The 16,647-nt window shown below is 42.1% G+C and overlaps 1 protein-coding gene across 1 annotated transcript in view; it reads left to right on the forward strand.

Annotated features, from left to right (window-relative positions):
- Nucleotides 1-634: 634 nt before the first annotated feature.
- The window catches only part of GRAMD4 (GRAM domain containing 4), a 102,274-nt gene continuing 86,261 nt past the window's right edge, over nt 635-16,647 (forward strand). Inside the window, exon 1 of the mRNA XM_088141639.1 lies at nt 635-1,011. Coding sequence (XP_087997765.1) covers nt 983-1,011 — 29 coding nt within the window. The 5' untranslated portion in view covers nt 635-982. The remainder of the gene's footprint in view (nt 1,012-16,647) is intronic.

Here is a 16,647-nt window from a genome sequence, read left to right on the forward strand (position 1 = left end):
GAGAAACGTTTTTGCACAGACAAATTCCATTCAGTGTAGAGCTCTAGACGATTCTCCTGGACAGGCCCAAGAAATACAATAACTGTTTTTCTCCAACCTATGTACTGCATACTATTTTCACAATTCATACTGAATCTTAAAACAACACGTTGTGTCATTGTTGCATTCTGAAATTTATTTTAACACCTGTGGCAACATTTAGTCAATTTGTCTGAAAAAAAAAACCTAAGCAAGACCGGACCTAGCCAGTACTTAAATGGGAGGCCACGAGGAAACCCCAGGTTAGACTGGAAAGTAAAAAAAAAAGTAAAAAAAGGGCAGCTCCGGGCTACCTCCTGCGTAAAATGCTTTCAATATAGTTTTATTCCTATGCAACCGCACGCAAATGATCTTGTTGGATTAACCCCTGAAGGCTTCATCCGAATCGCGGTTATTAATCCGAAAAGAACTGGATCGCTTGCCTTCGCTCCTCCGCGCCCACCTGCCCAGGAGGGGGAGCAGAGCGGAGCGCCCCGCCGGCAGCCAACCCTCACGGACGCCGGGCCAAGATCCGCCTCCCCGGGACTCCCGGACGGTTCCCCGGCTGGAAGCCTTGCCCATCAGCCGAAAACAGGCGGAGCTGCGCGCGCGGAGCCCGGCCCCTTTACGCGCCGAGGATGCAGCCGACGCTGGCGACTGAAGGAAGGGGAGAGCGGTGACGGCTGCGGCGGCTGCGCAGGGCTCTCGTCACGGCCTTGGCTGGGGCGCTGAGGGGGCCTGGCGGCCGGAGCACCTGCTGCTGCCAGCCCCGCCGCGGGCTCGTGGGCTGGCGTGAACTGAAGCGCTCCGAGGCGCCCGCGCTTGGGGGAAACGGGTGGCTGGGCTCCCGCGCGGTCGGCGACGCTGCGTCCCGAAGCGGCGGCGGCGGCGGCAGCAACAACACTCCGGGGGGCGCGACGGTGGAAGGGAGCTGAGCAAGGGCATCGCTGGACTGGCAGCGTGAATGAAAGTTTGGTCCGAATTCCGCGCAGGGTAAGGAACAAAGCGTCCCGCCACCTCCGCCCTTCCTTGTCGCCCGCCGCCGCCTCGCGGCCGCGGAGGAACGCTGGAGCTTCTTCCCCGCCGAGCGTCCTGCCTCCCTTCCAGCTTTGCTCCCTTCGCCGCCGCTGGGCCTCCGCCATCCGGATGGAGAAAGGACCGTCTACTTCCCTCCCTCCCTGTCCGTCCCGTCGCCGATCTCCTTGGCGTCCCCCTTGGCTTGCTGAAGCCTCAGACTGTCCCCAACCGTTTTGTTCCTGCTTCGAGGGAGTCTGACTCTGCAGGGACTTTGGGACCCTCCCCCACCTCTGCTGCACAGCCAGTTGCCGTAACCCCTTTCGATTTCCCAGGACGTTTTGGGCACCCTTTTCCTGGGCTTGTCTAGCTTCCACCTGGGGTCCTCTGAAGTCCCTCAGGGTCCCTGGCACGAATCCTCCTGGCCGCTGTTCCTGTTCAGCTCCCTCATCGCTGCAGGGTCTTCCCCTCCACCCCCACGGTGGGGAGGAAGATCCCCCACTCCTGAGCGCCTTTGCAAACTGGAAGGAATGGGGGCTCAGCAGCTGCGAGTTCCAGGGATTCCTTGGGAGAAAATTGTGCTTTTCTCTGGTAGCCTCCCTCCACTTTGTTGTTGTGTTTCTCCCGCCCCTAAAAGAGATCTCTCCCTCCCCCCGCCCCCAATGAGGGATAAAATCTTGCCTACTTGACATGTTGCTGGTTCTTGCATTTCTTGGTCTTCCCCAGCATCCTTCCATAATTAGAGGAATTTTTTTCCTTGCTTTCTTGTCTTGATTTGACCTGAACTTGTAGTAATTATAGGGATGCATCAGTGTAGTTTTCTTGGCAACACTCTGGAAATAGTTTGTCATTATCTTTTCCTAAGATGTTTCTTTGACTTTCCAGTCTTGTGGACAGCTTTAGGATTTCCTGGTGGTATCCTGTCTAAGGACTAATCAGATCAAGTCAGTCAAGGTCAGCCAAATGCTACCATCTGCTGTGACTTCTTTTCCATAGGTTAATATGAGGCTCTTTTGGAAGATGTGGCTAGAGGTGTGAAAAGGTGAGTTTCTTTTAAATTCTGCTCTTGGTACTGAGAGCAGACAGAGCTCTTGAGGAGTGGCATGTAATTGTTTACTTCTTGGAAAGCTTCCTAATCTGTATGTTGTAGGATTGGAGGAGCTCTGACAGTTTGGTTATTTAAACTTAGCTGCTGGGGGAAGTCCTCTGCCCCTTGTTTGTTTTCTCCCCCTGAAACGTATCTCCGGTTACAGTTTGTAGTTTATGTTGCTCTCCTTCCCCACGTTCAAGCTTTTCAAGCTGGTTGGGGAAGGCAGGATTGCCACAGCTGGCAGCTGTATTGGCAGAATGTTGTTATGAGCTAGTAGAGTTAAGCTGTGCTTCAGAGTTTATATGAAGTGCCTTTGAGAACTAATACTGGTTGCACCTTGAAAAGAGGGACCAGGGCTTGAAGCTGTTGCATACAAGTCCTAGGATCATGTCCAAAGTGCTCTGAGGGACCTTTTGGAGACTGAATCCAAGGCATTGCCCTGCCCTATAAATAGTGGTGTGCAGTGTTTGGATCTAAAACAGGCAAAGTGTTGGCAGCTTCTTAAAGAAGCCACACCTTTTCCTGGGCTGCCTGTTTGTGTTCAGAAGCCCTTATGGAGGCAATGACACGATGCAATCACATGGCACTCCCTGTTGTTGCCTCCTGAACTCAAACATGTATTTTCCTAAGCCTAAAACGACCTGTTGGCCTGGTCTGCTTCAGATTCAAATACTGCACATTGCTAAGCTCTACCTATGAACTAGACGTTGTCTTACTTTAGCTTCAGAAATCAGTGATATGAGGCATTAAGATTGCAATTGTTCTCTCTTAGTCATGAGAAACAGTTCCTGGAGCTGGCTATTAACAACATAGTTGGAGATACCTGGTGCCAATGTAAACAGAACAGCATTCCGCAACCTGTGGTCTGCAGATGTGATGTACTTTATTCACATTCTCAGCAGTGCAAAAGAGCTCATGTTGCATGGAGAAAGTTGAAATTCAACCTCCAGCATCTCTAGATAGAGTTGGAAAGATTCCAGTGTGAAACCCTGAAATTCTGTTGCCCAGGATAGCTGGTGTCTGTAATACAGTTCGATGGACCAGTAGTCTGATGAATTTGGCAAATGTAGATTATTCAATAAACTATGGCTAAATAAATCATCACTTAATGGAACATGTAGTCTAAGACAGTTGTTTTTCTGGAAGGCACCAGATTATGGGAGTTAGTGATAGAATGTGGATCTGTTTCTCTCTTTTTCTCCCAGTGTCCCTTTGAGAACAGATTTTTTCTGGTTTACTGTATTTGGAAAACCTCTGCTGAAAAATCAGCTTAGATCTGAAGAGCAATGAGTGGCCTTAGGCAGGCTCAGCATCGGTCTGCTGAATTTACTTTATGGGGTTGTTATAATGTTTTAGTCTCCTTGGAAGCAGGGTGGAATACTAATGTAATAAATGCTTATTATTAATCTCTATCTGGCTTATTACCCTTGTTGAATGTATTTGTATGATTATAGACAAAACAATTAATTTCTTTTACACTGCTGGAGAGAATTTTGTTTTAACTTTGGAATAGCGATGGATGACATGATTTGTAATGTCTTTTTACTGGAGTGGTGTCATGGTGTGCTTAATGCACTTTACAGATTAGCATAATATTCTTAACAGATCTCCATTAAGCTTTGATGGTGCTAATAATTTCCATAATAACCACTGTCTGCAGCGAGTTCTTGTAAAACACAGGATCACCCACCCATATCTATGCTTTACTTTTTAAAAAGCAATTTAGGGAGATGAGCAGGTTGTTTACAGCATTCATGGAAGGTGAAATACCGAAATTAGGTTCTTTCATTGTTCAGCTGTACAGATGAAATGAAATATTGTCATATGCTTACTTTTGTTCAAGTAGTAAGAAGAAATGAACCTCCAGCCTGTTAAAAGAAGCAGATAAATTCCTTTGTACAGTACTCACATTTCCAGTTGGGCAACAGGTCCCATGAGAAGAATCTGCTTGCTGTGTTTCACATCACATGTCTTATGCATCTCTTTTGCAAGGAAAGATGGAGAAGAACAAATGAGAAACTCCTCTGGTAGGGATAAAATAGGAGGAAAGGTGGGATATAGATTTAACAAATAAAGAAGTTGGGCCAAAGCTCCATCATGTCCAATGTTCTGTTCCTGTAGTGGCCACCCAGTTGCTTCTGGGAAGCCTTGAAGGTGAGAGGAAAGTATAGATTTGTGTATTTCACTGTAATTCAGTGTAACTATAAATACAGTCAAAATGAACTTTTATTCTGCTGCTATCCACCGCTATTTGGAATGTTCCCCCACTTGGATGTCCTTCAAAGCTCAAAAAGGATCATTGCCATGAAAAGATTCCGCAGCTCTGAATTACAGAAATGTCATTCCTGGTGGATTTGCTCTCACATTGTTGAGGACCATCCTGGCAAATATTTTCTTCAAGTGTCAGGTGATTCTGTGTTACCATCAGAGATATGTTGATTTTGCAGATTCTGTAACCTCATTCTTCATTATTTTGTAGCGATGCAATAGTTTTGTGGCTATATTACTACCCAATGTGAAGCACCTATGATTCCCATCCCGCATAGCTAACTGTGCTATAAACTGGGAGAGAATCTGGGAGGTTTGATCTAATGATGGTCTAAAGTTGTGGCTGTGTACAAGAAGCTTGAAAACACCTTGGTGAAGCTGGCCCAGAAGCTCTGTGGTGTCTCTCACTTGTTTGTTTATCCTAATCTTGCCTTTCACAGGCCTCATCATGTGAGGTTTCTTGCTGCTGCTAGCATTCCTTGATGCATTTTCTTCTGAGCTTTTGTTCTTGTTAGAAGTCAAGGGGAAATGAACATTTACATAAGAGCCTGGTAGAGATAAATGTTGGCTTCAGCAGACAAAAGAGAGGAATTGCAACTTGATCCAATGAAAGAGATATTGACTGTTGCAGGAATTGGGGAGATGGGAGGGCAGAAGGATTGTTCGATTCTGTCTTTATTCATGCCTATTGAGATACTGGGTTTGTGACAGTGAAGTCCAGATGGTCTGTTTTTGTTTCAAAGGCAACACTGAGAGAGTACAGTTGAAAAGAGAGAAGGTCAAGAAAGAAAAGCCCAGTGGTTCTCCCCTTGTAACACTTCAGGTGAAGTCGAAACAATCTGATTAAAATCTTCATCAAGTCATCTTGTTCCAAACCATTATTGTGTCAGCATTTTAGGTCAGCAAATCTATACCAGGGATCAAGGACAGTGATTTCAGAGAGAGAAACGAAGGAAGGTCAGTCACTTGCTGTATTTGCTCTGCATGCGGAAAATTCCATGTTTGACTCCTGGCATCTCCAGTTGAAAGGAAACAAATAATGAGATCAAACTCTTCCTGAGTTCCTGGCAAGAATGGCTGTGGTGGTTTGGAGGAGAGAGCAAGGAAGGGGCACATTCCAAGAAGGGCAGAGAGACAAGAGACAACACAGTCCGGAGCAGGAGATTTCGGATAGCCACTCCCTAGAATCTCCCAGCATGTATCCACTAGTTGCAGTAGTACAAATTTAGTCTGCCAGGAGTTTGTCTATATGGTATAAGCAATAAAAGAACTGAACTTTGGACTGTTTCCCTGTTGTTCTTGGGCTGGACCTGACACTGGCTTAGGTGGCCTATGATATAGCAGCTTCTTGCATTCTTGAGAAGAAGAGCAAATTAAAAGATGACCCACACTTGTGTTATCCTTGCTTTTCAAAGTGAAAAAAAAAAGCTGTGTCCATTTCTCACGAAAGCTAACTGAAGCCAGATTGCTTTTCTGGCTGTTACATAAAGCATCGTCTCTTGCCCATGGTAAATGGCTTTTGCATCTGTTCATGCTATTACATTGAAATGAAGGCATTGGCAGTTGAGAGACCATTGCAATAGGTCATTTGATCAAAAGCTGGTCCTACAACCACTTTACATCCTGGGCAATCACATCAGTTGTAAGGGCGTTGTTTTGTACACCACTGATACTCTTTCCATTTTATTATGTTCTGTGGATGGCAGCCTCACAGAAAGTTGAGGCTCACATTTAATCGCCTTTGCTGTGACTCTGCATGATTTGTGACTGGTCAGTCCAGATACAGCACAGCATCCAGGTTCTCAATCCTTTCATATGCTCAGTGGGCTTTCCAGACATGCAATAAAAAGAGAATGTTAATTTTGATGAGTTGCATTCAATTTGATAGATATTTTTTTGTGCTGCATATGTTAGAGGTGGTACAGATTTCCTTATTCTTTCAGGGAGGTTTCAGATTGAACTATTTGATTAAATCTTGTACTAATTCATTCATGACATTTTGCCTCCTTGCATTAAGTAGTAATAAGCAGTTTGTTCTCCTATGAGTTATTTGTAATTATGGGTAGACTCCTGTGTTCCTACATGGATTTATATAAGTATGTAAATAACTTGCATTTCTGTAACTAAATGCTTGACATCTGTTCATTAAAAGGTGTCAATCCATTTCATTGAGAAGCGTAATATTTGAGATCAAATTGGATGAAACAAAAGCTCCATCCGTGTATTTAGATTGATGGTTTAGATATAATAGTCTGAAATTGTAGGGATTAAGTTGGAAATATCTATTCATTTTTCCCCAAACTTCAGAGAGTGTTAAACTATTGAAAATTGGGACGCAAGGGTGAGGAGAATGTTTAGGATTAATGCATTGTTGACTCATTTTATAATTCTCAGCAAGTGGCAGACTTGTGCAGAGGGAAATAGTTTCATTTGTGCCAGCAATGGTGCACAAATGTATTAGGCCATACAGGACAGCGTGCAGCTCTTAGATGAAGAAGACGAGAAGGAAGAGGAAAAATCCGTGGCCGAAGCTGTAATTCAGTTGGTACTGCCAAGGTTCCCCTCCTGACCTATGAATGTATGGATTGTTTAAGGCAGTGTTTCTTACAGCGTGATCCTAGGGCCCCTGAAGTCCCTCAGGGATCTGCAAAATCAAAATTATTTGCCAGCTTACATTGAAAAATACAATATTAAAATAATACAGTAATAAGTACAATATTAAAATCCCATCAAACAGTTGTGAGAAGCTGTAGCAGCAGTGGATGCATCCATTTAAATTTTTAATACGGTAAGTATCAATAAATATAACCCATACAGACAAAAACTCTTTTGGGGTCCTCCATCATTTTTAAAAGTGGGAATGGGTCCTGAGAGAAAAAAGTTTACGAAACACTGGTTTAAGATATATCAACTCTTTTCCCAGTTCAGTTCAAAATGCCAGTATGGGCTTCCAACCTGACAAGAGACAGCCTGAATCCCAAGGTATATGATACCTTGTCTGATAGGGGTGTGTGTGTGTGTGTGTGTGTGTGTGTGCACACGCACGCATGCATTGTCCAAATAATGTAATCAATCATTCCTCTAGGGCAATGTTTCTCCACCTTGGTGACTTTAAGATGTGTGGACTTCAACTCCCAGAATTCCCCAGCTATGCATCTTAAAGTCGCCAAGGTAGAGAAACACTGTTCTAGGACATAATGTGACAGAGATTTGTATTTATTATTAAAGGGGGGCAGGACCATTAAAAAAGTTAAAAAATCATTTAGTTTGGAGGAACGTAGAAGTGCACACTATTTAAAAAAAAATAGGGGGGATTATGCTGTTAGTTTTTTGTGATGTGCTTATCTGTAAATGGCTGTACTCTAAGATTATATCATGATGTTATCTCTAGTTAACTGCAGAAATGAAGCTGTTTTGCTCCCTGAAGGGGCCCCCAGGAATCCCTCTTAAGTTCAACTTTTCCTCCCATTTGAAACTAGTTGCTTACCCTCTCTTATTGATTGTTGCCTAACAATGGACCTATCTGGATCAAATATAATCCTCATTGAAGTAGATATCTCCTGTTGCTAGCTAGTCAGAATTATATGTGATGTCAGTGGCCATAGGTAGTCCTCGAATTATGACCATTTGTTCAGCAACCATTGGAAGTTACAACAATGCTGAAAAAATGGACTTATGACTGGTCCTCAAAGTTGTGGCTGTGGCAGCACCCCCCTGACGGTCACCTGATCAAAATTTGGGCACTTGGCATTCTGCCCACACTTACGACTGCAGGGGTGCTTCAGTTCCCCCCACCCACCTATCTCCCCCCATCTCTGCCCTTTTGGCTGCCATGCACCCTGCCTTGTGGGGTGGCAAACAGCCCCAGAACTGTGTGGCTCTGGGGCTGCTTGGTACGCTATGGTTCAGGGGCTTCTTGGCACCCTGTGGTTCTGGGGCTGCTAGGAACTATGTGTCAGTAGGTTCGTCGAAGCTGAGCCAACACCTGGCACTTTCCCATTGGGCAAAACCGCTTCCTGCCTTCCCCACTGGCTGGCATTCTCATTTGGGTTGTGCTGCTGGGCCAGGCTGGGGAGCCATGTGTAGGAAACGTTCACCAGAGAAGCCGGGTCTGAAAAAGACACAGCAAAGGCAGGGAGGCGCTTCTGCTTCGACCATGGTGGCTGGGCACAAAAGGCGAAAGGTCAGCGTGGGGAACTGGAAGAGAAGGCAGCTGGGCAAAAGAATGCTTGATGGGGCGGGCTGGGGCGGCTGAGGCTTGCACTGTGCACTGTGCTGCGGCTCAGGGGCTTCTTGCAGCCCCAGAACTGTGGCGCACCAAGATGCCCCTGAACCACAGTGTAGTAAGCAGCCGCAGAGCCGCACGGTTCTGGGGCTGCTTGCCGCTCCACAAGGTATGGTGCAGGGTGGCTAAAAGGGCAGAGATGGGGGGGAGATAGGTGGGTGGAGGGAGTTAGAGTCAGTCCCTTACCTTACTGAGGCTCAGGGCTGGGAGGAACCAAGCCTGGAATGGTTGGATTGGGATGGGTCCTTGGCTAACGACCTGTGGAATTCGCTTAATGACAGCAGTGGGGAGTGCTGGGCTTGCTGTCGCTAAGCAATGTGGTCATGTGACATCTCACTTTCTGACTGTGTCGCTTAGCGATGAAAATTCTGGTCCAATTGTGGTTGTAAGTCAAGGACTACCTGTACATTTGTGCAAATATATTGCTCTTCCTTTAATAAAGAAGGCCAAGAAATTGGTTTGTTGTGATTCCTCTTGTGCAAAATAGCTTGAAGGCCAGGCCAGAACTGTTCACATGGTGTTTGTTAGGCAGCTAATATTTTAGGTAGGCAGATAGGAGATGACTACAAGCTGGTCAATGACCGGGGTGCTATTTTAATTTTAATTTTAATTAGATGGGTCAGATGTCACCCTGCTGTGATACCCAGTTAAGAGGGGGAAGAGTTGCACTGCTGGATTTATTAGTAATTTTCTCTAGGGTTTTTTTGTTGTTGTTATTTATCTTTAAAAAAATAAAATTTGAGCCATGAATCTTAATTTGCAGAAAGAGCTTTTAGTCTAAAATTAAGTGGTATAGAACACAATGAAAGGGAAGGGGATGATCCTCTGTCCATGTTTCACTTGGGGATGAAGACTAGAGGATTCAACTATAACCTGATGGGAAAAAGATTCTTGGGGGGTTCAGCCAAAAGACTTTTCTCCCCCTCGCACATCCCTGGTGGACTGCTCTGGAAAGGATTCTGGCTGGAGCAGGGGTCCCCAAACTCTTCAGCTCATTGACCCCTTCATGAAGTTAGAGATTCTTCAACGACCCCCCAGTATTTATTATATGAAAATAATTTAATAAACACTATTTTAACTAATAGGACTCATGATGATGATGATGATGATGATGATGATGATGATAGAGATAACTCAAGGCTGCTCTTGCTGGAGGCTGACCATCCAACCCTGGATAACACTGTCTTGCCGCTGGCCACCTCACCTTCAGAACTAGGGACTGACATGGAGCTCTGCAGAAACCCCAAAAGATTAATTGACTCCAATTGACCTTCCATCATTTATCAACCTCTTGGATAGTTCCATTGACCCTTGGGATTGATATTGACCACTTTGGAGAACTCTTGGCTAGAGGAATTTTGTTAGTGGCCTTGAGTTTTGATGGATATGAATTGAACTGATGAACCGATGAAGAAATAATTAATTGTAGCACGAAACAGGAGACAGGATTGGTCTTTTCCACTGAGCCATGAATACCTGTGGGTGATCATGGAAAATCAATTTAGGGTTAGGTTTTTTGTGAAGGTAAAGATAAGTGTCTGAACCAATAGGGGGGGGGAGAAAGTTATTATTCTAGATTAGGGTCTTCAGTTTATAATTCCAATGCCACTTTCCAAACCTTTTTAAGGCTTCTAGTGCCTCCTCTGACTATTTTTGCTGAAAATGGATGGTCCAGTTTCCCATCATTTTGGACTCCCCAAAACACCCCCCCCCCCCCAAATTCCAAATCCCAACTGTGCATTTGACAGACCCGTTGCAGTTCCTTCCTACGCTGTAATTTTTGCCTCCCCAAATATTAAATTTGACCTTTGGCTATCAAAAAATTGCAGGGTCCTTCTCTAGAAAAGCATGAGGGTGTTCTGTTATAATGTGTCTCTCTAAAGCGAAATGGTGCTAAGATGTCCTGCTGTGTTGTTGTTCTTTTGTTCTGTGTTTTAATGTAGGAGCTGGGAAGAACTGTTGTTTTATCTGCTACAGCTGTTCAATACGGCATGTTTTTCTTTACCAAATGGTGTTATTGGTTATAACATCCCAACTGTTGGTTTTAGCATTCAGTTATATTTTTCTATCAGGAAACCAGTGGCAAAAAACCAGGAGTGATAAAATCTTTCCAAAAAAGTGCTTTTAAGCCTCAAGGGTCCCAATGTGAACAAAATAACAGAGGAGTGCCATTTTTTAGTTTCTGCTGCTGTTTAGTTTTAGTTTCCTTTTTGTTTAGCCTTTTTCTTAACAGCCACAAGGCCTGCATATATTGGGGAAAAGAAAAGATAAAGTGACACACAGAGTCTAAGTTTGTAATAGTAAGCCTTCTAATTTTTTGGTTAGGTTGCTTGTTTTATTTTCTCCATGTAATAATGTTTAAAAAAAAAATCAGGTAGAGCTTGCTTTAATGCACAGCCTGCAAATAAGATATGATAAATAAATTCTTCTGGAAATGGTTTTTGATGGCATCAATGAATAAAGTCTCTTCCATTGTGCTTGGGCAGACGTCAGGCACGTGGGATCTGTTTCATTTTTTGTTAGAATCCAAAGTCTACAAGCCACGGGCAAAAGACCTACACGTAACCAGTAGAAAATTCAGATACCAGGAATTTGAGTACAAGAATCAGATGGAGCCACTGATTTGCAAGCATGCAAAGATACCAAAATGTTCTTCATTCCAGTAATGCAGTTTAGAATGGAGAAGGAATACTTTTGTTGTAAGGTTAAGAATAGGCAGAGTTCAAAATCCCTTTTTTTTTTTTTTGGGTAAATCAAATGCAGACTTTTCTGAACATTGAAATCAACCTTCTGCCCTTGGTAGATTTGTATAAAGGCAGGCTAGGTAGAAAATGGCTTGGCTGCGGCTGGTGTGGCCTGAGTCTTGCAGTGGCCCTCTTTCTAGCCTAGATGGGGTTTATACAAGCATTAGGAATGCTTATCCACGGCTGTTCGGCTGGTATGGAACCTCTGCGAATAATGAAAGCCATCATCATCATCATCATCATCATCATCATCATCATCATCATCATATTATTATTATTATTATTATTATTATTATTATTATTAAATTTATATGCTGCCTGACTCCCAGTGACTCTGGGTGGTTTACAATTGTCAAAACATTTAAGTAACAAAGAACAATGCAACACAAAAAACACAAAAAACACAAAAAACACAAAAAGAGCACATATTATATGTGTTCCCACTGCTGGCAGTCAGGTTCTATTTTTGCTTTGTTGTCATTAAAACTTAGAAATAAATATTGAAATTCTTAATCGTATCCCTGGCTTTATTTTGTTTCAACTTCCTTACATCCATTCCCTTTTTATTACATTATTTTATTGTTATTTCATTATATTGTATTTTATGTTATGCTACATTGTTACATCAGTACACTTATTTACAGTACTTGCACATTATATATATATATGGGTATGAGAGATCGCTTGTCTTTCTGTTTTGCTTGTCAGTGCATTTCTGGTGAAAGAGAGGAGATATGTCTGCAAAGGACAATCTCTGGCATACAGACAGATTTGTCTCCATGATTTGATGTCCTGTCTGTCAGCACAAAAATGGGACAGCTCCTTCATTCCCATTTGGCCGTCTACAATCTTGAAAATCCTTCATAGGTTAAGCCTAACATGAAATATAGCCAGAATGATGATTTGAGCACATTTTAAAAGGGGGAAACCACAACTATTTCTCTCTCAACACCCTCAGCTCTTCACCTTAAACAGCTAGCAAAGCCTGTAGGATGACATAAAAGAGGGTACAATTTTAGCTTATGTGCAGGTTAGAACCTGTCTGTTCTGGGTTAAAAATCATGATGGTTGTATGCAGAGATCCAATAGCATCTTGCCTGAAAGTTTTCACCTGCCTGAAAATCTTTCCCAGGAAAGAGAAGTTGGAAACTTATTAATAACTGATGGAATTGGCATTTCTCTGTCAGCAGGATGCTGTACTTGTGAATGGAGGAAACCGGCTTGTCTTATATTCTGATACTTCAATCGAACTGCCAAATATTGGGTGATTTTTTGTCAGTGGTTCATGGTGGCAAACTTGTGGTGAGAAAACAACTGTGTGAATTAATTAGGCTCTTTGTTCTCTAAGACATATCTACTCTCTTTCATGGCCCTTTGGAGAATTTATGGGAGTAGTGAAGAAAAATATTCTAGCTTGGTTTTTAAAGCAAGATCATTTGAACTGGGGGTAGTTTTATATTCTAGTGGGTTGTTTTTCTCTTTCATCCATCTTGCATTTTTCAGATGAGAGAGAAACATCTTGGTTTATCTGGGTGCTGGATCAGAAAATTGTGCATCTTGTAAAATCAAGAAGGCTTTGAAAAATCCTGTTTTGGTCACCATAAGTCACTGCTTCTAAATGCTTTATTGTTCTGCAAGAGATCTGTCTTGAGCCAATTAGACAAATACAGAATAGCTGAAAATATATTTTAGCCAATCTAAGTCATTCTTCTATTCCTCACCCAGACAGCTTTCTGTAACCAAGAATTGGAGACTTAATTTTGATCAATTTGATAAACTATGGATTTTCTTTTGTGTTTCAGCCCCAGTGTAGGGGTGACTGAGTTAAAAGGATTCATGTGGTTCTGACTTGTACCAGACATAAAGACACAAATATGGCAGCATTATTTTCAGGTCACTTTCATATTTGATCCTGTTCACAAAAATCTTTCTCCATGCTACCGTCTGTCAAATGTTGAGGAATCAACCCTTGGAGTCCTGGGGTCTGTGATAATTAATAACTGCCACTGATCTTGATTATTGAAACTGGCACAGAAGTGAAAAATGCAATAAATGTTGTGTGTGTGTGTGTGTGTTGAAACCGTTTACTTAGCCATGTTGCTTGTTATAACCTGTGCTTTGAACAGAAGTGTATGTGTGTGCATAGACAAATACTGAGTGTTGATATTTTTGTTAGTACAGTGGTTTGTTACACAACACAAGTACAGTAGCTTATGGATAAATTACTACTACTACTAATCTTTTCTTCATAATACACTCTGATATCTTTTCACTATTCTGCTCATTTCTCCCTCTACTCATAGGAATAATGTGCCGGGTGGGTAGATTGTTTACTCATAGATCTAGAAAATCTCCATGAACATGGGCGCTTCTGTGTGTGTGATTGTAACAGATGTAGTCTGGATGTCTTAGACTAAAAAGCCCATAATCCACAGCCAGAAAGGCCATTGTTCCTGTTGGCTAAAAGAAGATGGACATTGAAATTCAACACATCTGGGGGACTGGAAAATGGCTTGATCTGCTATTTAACTGATAACTGTGAAGAGAATTGGCTTAAACTCTCCAAGTAAGGCAAGTTTTCTGAGTAGAAAACAAACCATGTGGGTGAATTACTTTTAAGTTTTGGAAACTTCAGGTTAAATGTAGAGGGTAGATTGACAATAAGAATGAAATAAGTTACATACATAAAGATATTCACAGATATAATCTCTTTCATTTATATATGTTCACTCCTATATTCACAGTGATAACCTTTTCTAAACATGCAGCGTAACAGCATGAACCAAATGCATGTAGCCACATTGATAAACTATCATTTATGAAAAAAATGTCATTTCTGTCAATATAATAGCTGCTTTGACTCTTTCAGTCTGCTGTTGAGTTTCATGTTTCCACTCTGAACTGAGAGGTCTTTGCACCTTTCTTTATCTACATACTGAACTTTCTCTTTTATTCCTTTTGCCCTTTTCCTTCCTCTGCCTTTTCAGAAACAGATGTTTCATCTTCATACTCTGAGTCACCCTTCCTTCACCCACACAATGTTCTGTGTCAGCCTTTCCCAGCCTTAGCACCCTCCACATGTCTGGATTGTAACATTCAGGATAGTCTGCAGTTGCCATGCTGGCTGGTCCACGCATTTGGAGAGAAGACAAGTTGGGGATGTTTGTCTCATCCCAATTTCAAAGAAAAAGGCCATTGCTTTTTCCATCCTGATCTCTCTCAGCCTTAATTCTTCAACTCTGGCTCAGTCTGGTTGTCCTTCTTTAGTTTTTATGCCTAAAACGTTTAGAGGTCCATCACACCTGTCTGTAGTATCATGCCATTTTGATGAATTAGTGGGTATTTGGATCACAGTTTTTCCCAGTTCTTTGCTGAAGGGCAGTGATAAATTACCTCCAAGATATACAAGTATGGTACACACAGAGTGCTTTATCACATCTTGCTTAGTACTTTCTTAATGTTGATTTCAAAAAAGGAAGTAGTTAAATGCTAATAGGTACTGCTAAATCCACTCTCCTCATTTAAGATGTGTTACATGCATATATATGTAAGAATAAGGGAAGCAATGAAGATTTACTGTATTACAGATCTACGAGCTGGCAATTGGAAATCAGTTATAGATGCGAGTGAACAGAATTACACAGTAATTTAGAGACAATGGAAAGTTCAGCTTTAAGTTCAAATAAAACATATCAAAATATTGTCTTCTACATGTAATTTAAATACTTGCCAAAAAATCAGCAAGAAATGCCCCATGTTCTCAATTATGGAAAATAAAATTATGCACTAAAGCAACTTTCTTTATAGCGATTGCACTTTTACTATCTAGAAATACTTTGGTAATTCACCTCTGTCACTTTTTAATAACCTCATATTCACCATTGCATGTAGTCTTCTAAGACCATGCATCTCCCTATAAACTGTAAAATTGAAAGTTAATTTTAATGTCTATTTGATTTAAATTAAGGAAGTAAGACTTTTTTAAGAACTTTTTTTGCAATGTGATTACAGAGATTTGAACTGAGTTAAGAATTAATCTTTATCAGCACCTAGCTGAACTTGGCTGGTCTCAAAAAGCTAAGCAGGATCAGGTTCAGTTAGTACTGAATGGGAGACCTCCAGAGAATGCCATATAGGCTAGACTGGAAAATAAAATTTCCTGGAAGAAGGCAATAGCAAACCAATTCTGTATTGCTTCCTACAGGCATGACTTTGTCAGCCACTATAATCGACTCAGCTCAACTTTGCACTTTGCATCATGCCCTTGGGGCCTAATTTGCAAGTAAAAAGATCCCTCCCTCCCTCCCTCCCTCCCTCCCATCCATCCATCCATCCATCCATCCATCCATCCATGTGCTGGCAGTGGATTTTTAATTTTCACTCTTTTTTCATCTGAACATTTCCTTTACCATTACCTTATTAGCTTATAAAAGAAACACGCATAATAGGGCCCCTCCCCTTCAAGTAATTAATCAAACTTATGGGGGCATTGTAGGCACAATCCATCCACTTCCCTAGACAGCTTTTAATCAGGAAACAGATGTTGGGATCATTAACCACTAAGTTAGTTTAATTAGGACTTAAACACCAGGTAACACACTACTGAATTCAGTGTTGTTTAAATATGAGCAGATATACTTAGGAGTGCCCTGTGTATCATGTTTGACTTTCGATTGGTGAAAAAGTTATCATGGACCTGCTTTTATGATGGCTTTACTAAGTTATTCTATAATTAGATTTCTCTCTCAGAGAGTTTCTAATTATTTTTTTAGGGAAAGGGGCTGTGGCAAATGTGAATAGGAGGGAGTTTCCATTCACAGGTAATTGCAGAAGACACTATTAAGAACATGTCAGGAATCTGGTAGCACCTTTTCAGATTAAGCAATTATTATGGTTGTCTGAAAAGGTGCTACCAGACTCCATAGACTGACACAGCTCTGCTCCTATGGCAGTGTTTCTAACCCTTAGCAACTTGAAGACATGTGGACTTCAACTCCCAGGATTCCCCAGCCAGCATGCCTGGCTGGGGAATTCTGGAAGTTGAAGTCCACATGTCTTCAAGTTGCCAAGGTTGAGAAACACTGCTCTGAATATTAGGTATGACCTACAGTCCTTAAGAGGGAAGGAACTCATATCTCCTGCTTGCCTAGCTATTGTTAAACTTTTAGGTGATATCTTTTAATTGATTTTATCTCCTCTGTGAACCACCGAGAGTCACTTTTCAACTA

This window comes from Python bivittatus, unplaced genomic scaffold, assembly GCF_059951505.1.
Source record: "Python bivittatus isolate LINGU-HERP-01145 unplaced genomic scaffold, Pbiv_v1 ctg000330_np1212, whole genome shotgun sequence".
Lineage (NCBI taxonomy): Eukaryota > Metazoa > Chordata > Lepidosauria > Squamata > Pythonidae > Python > Python bivittatus.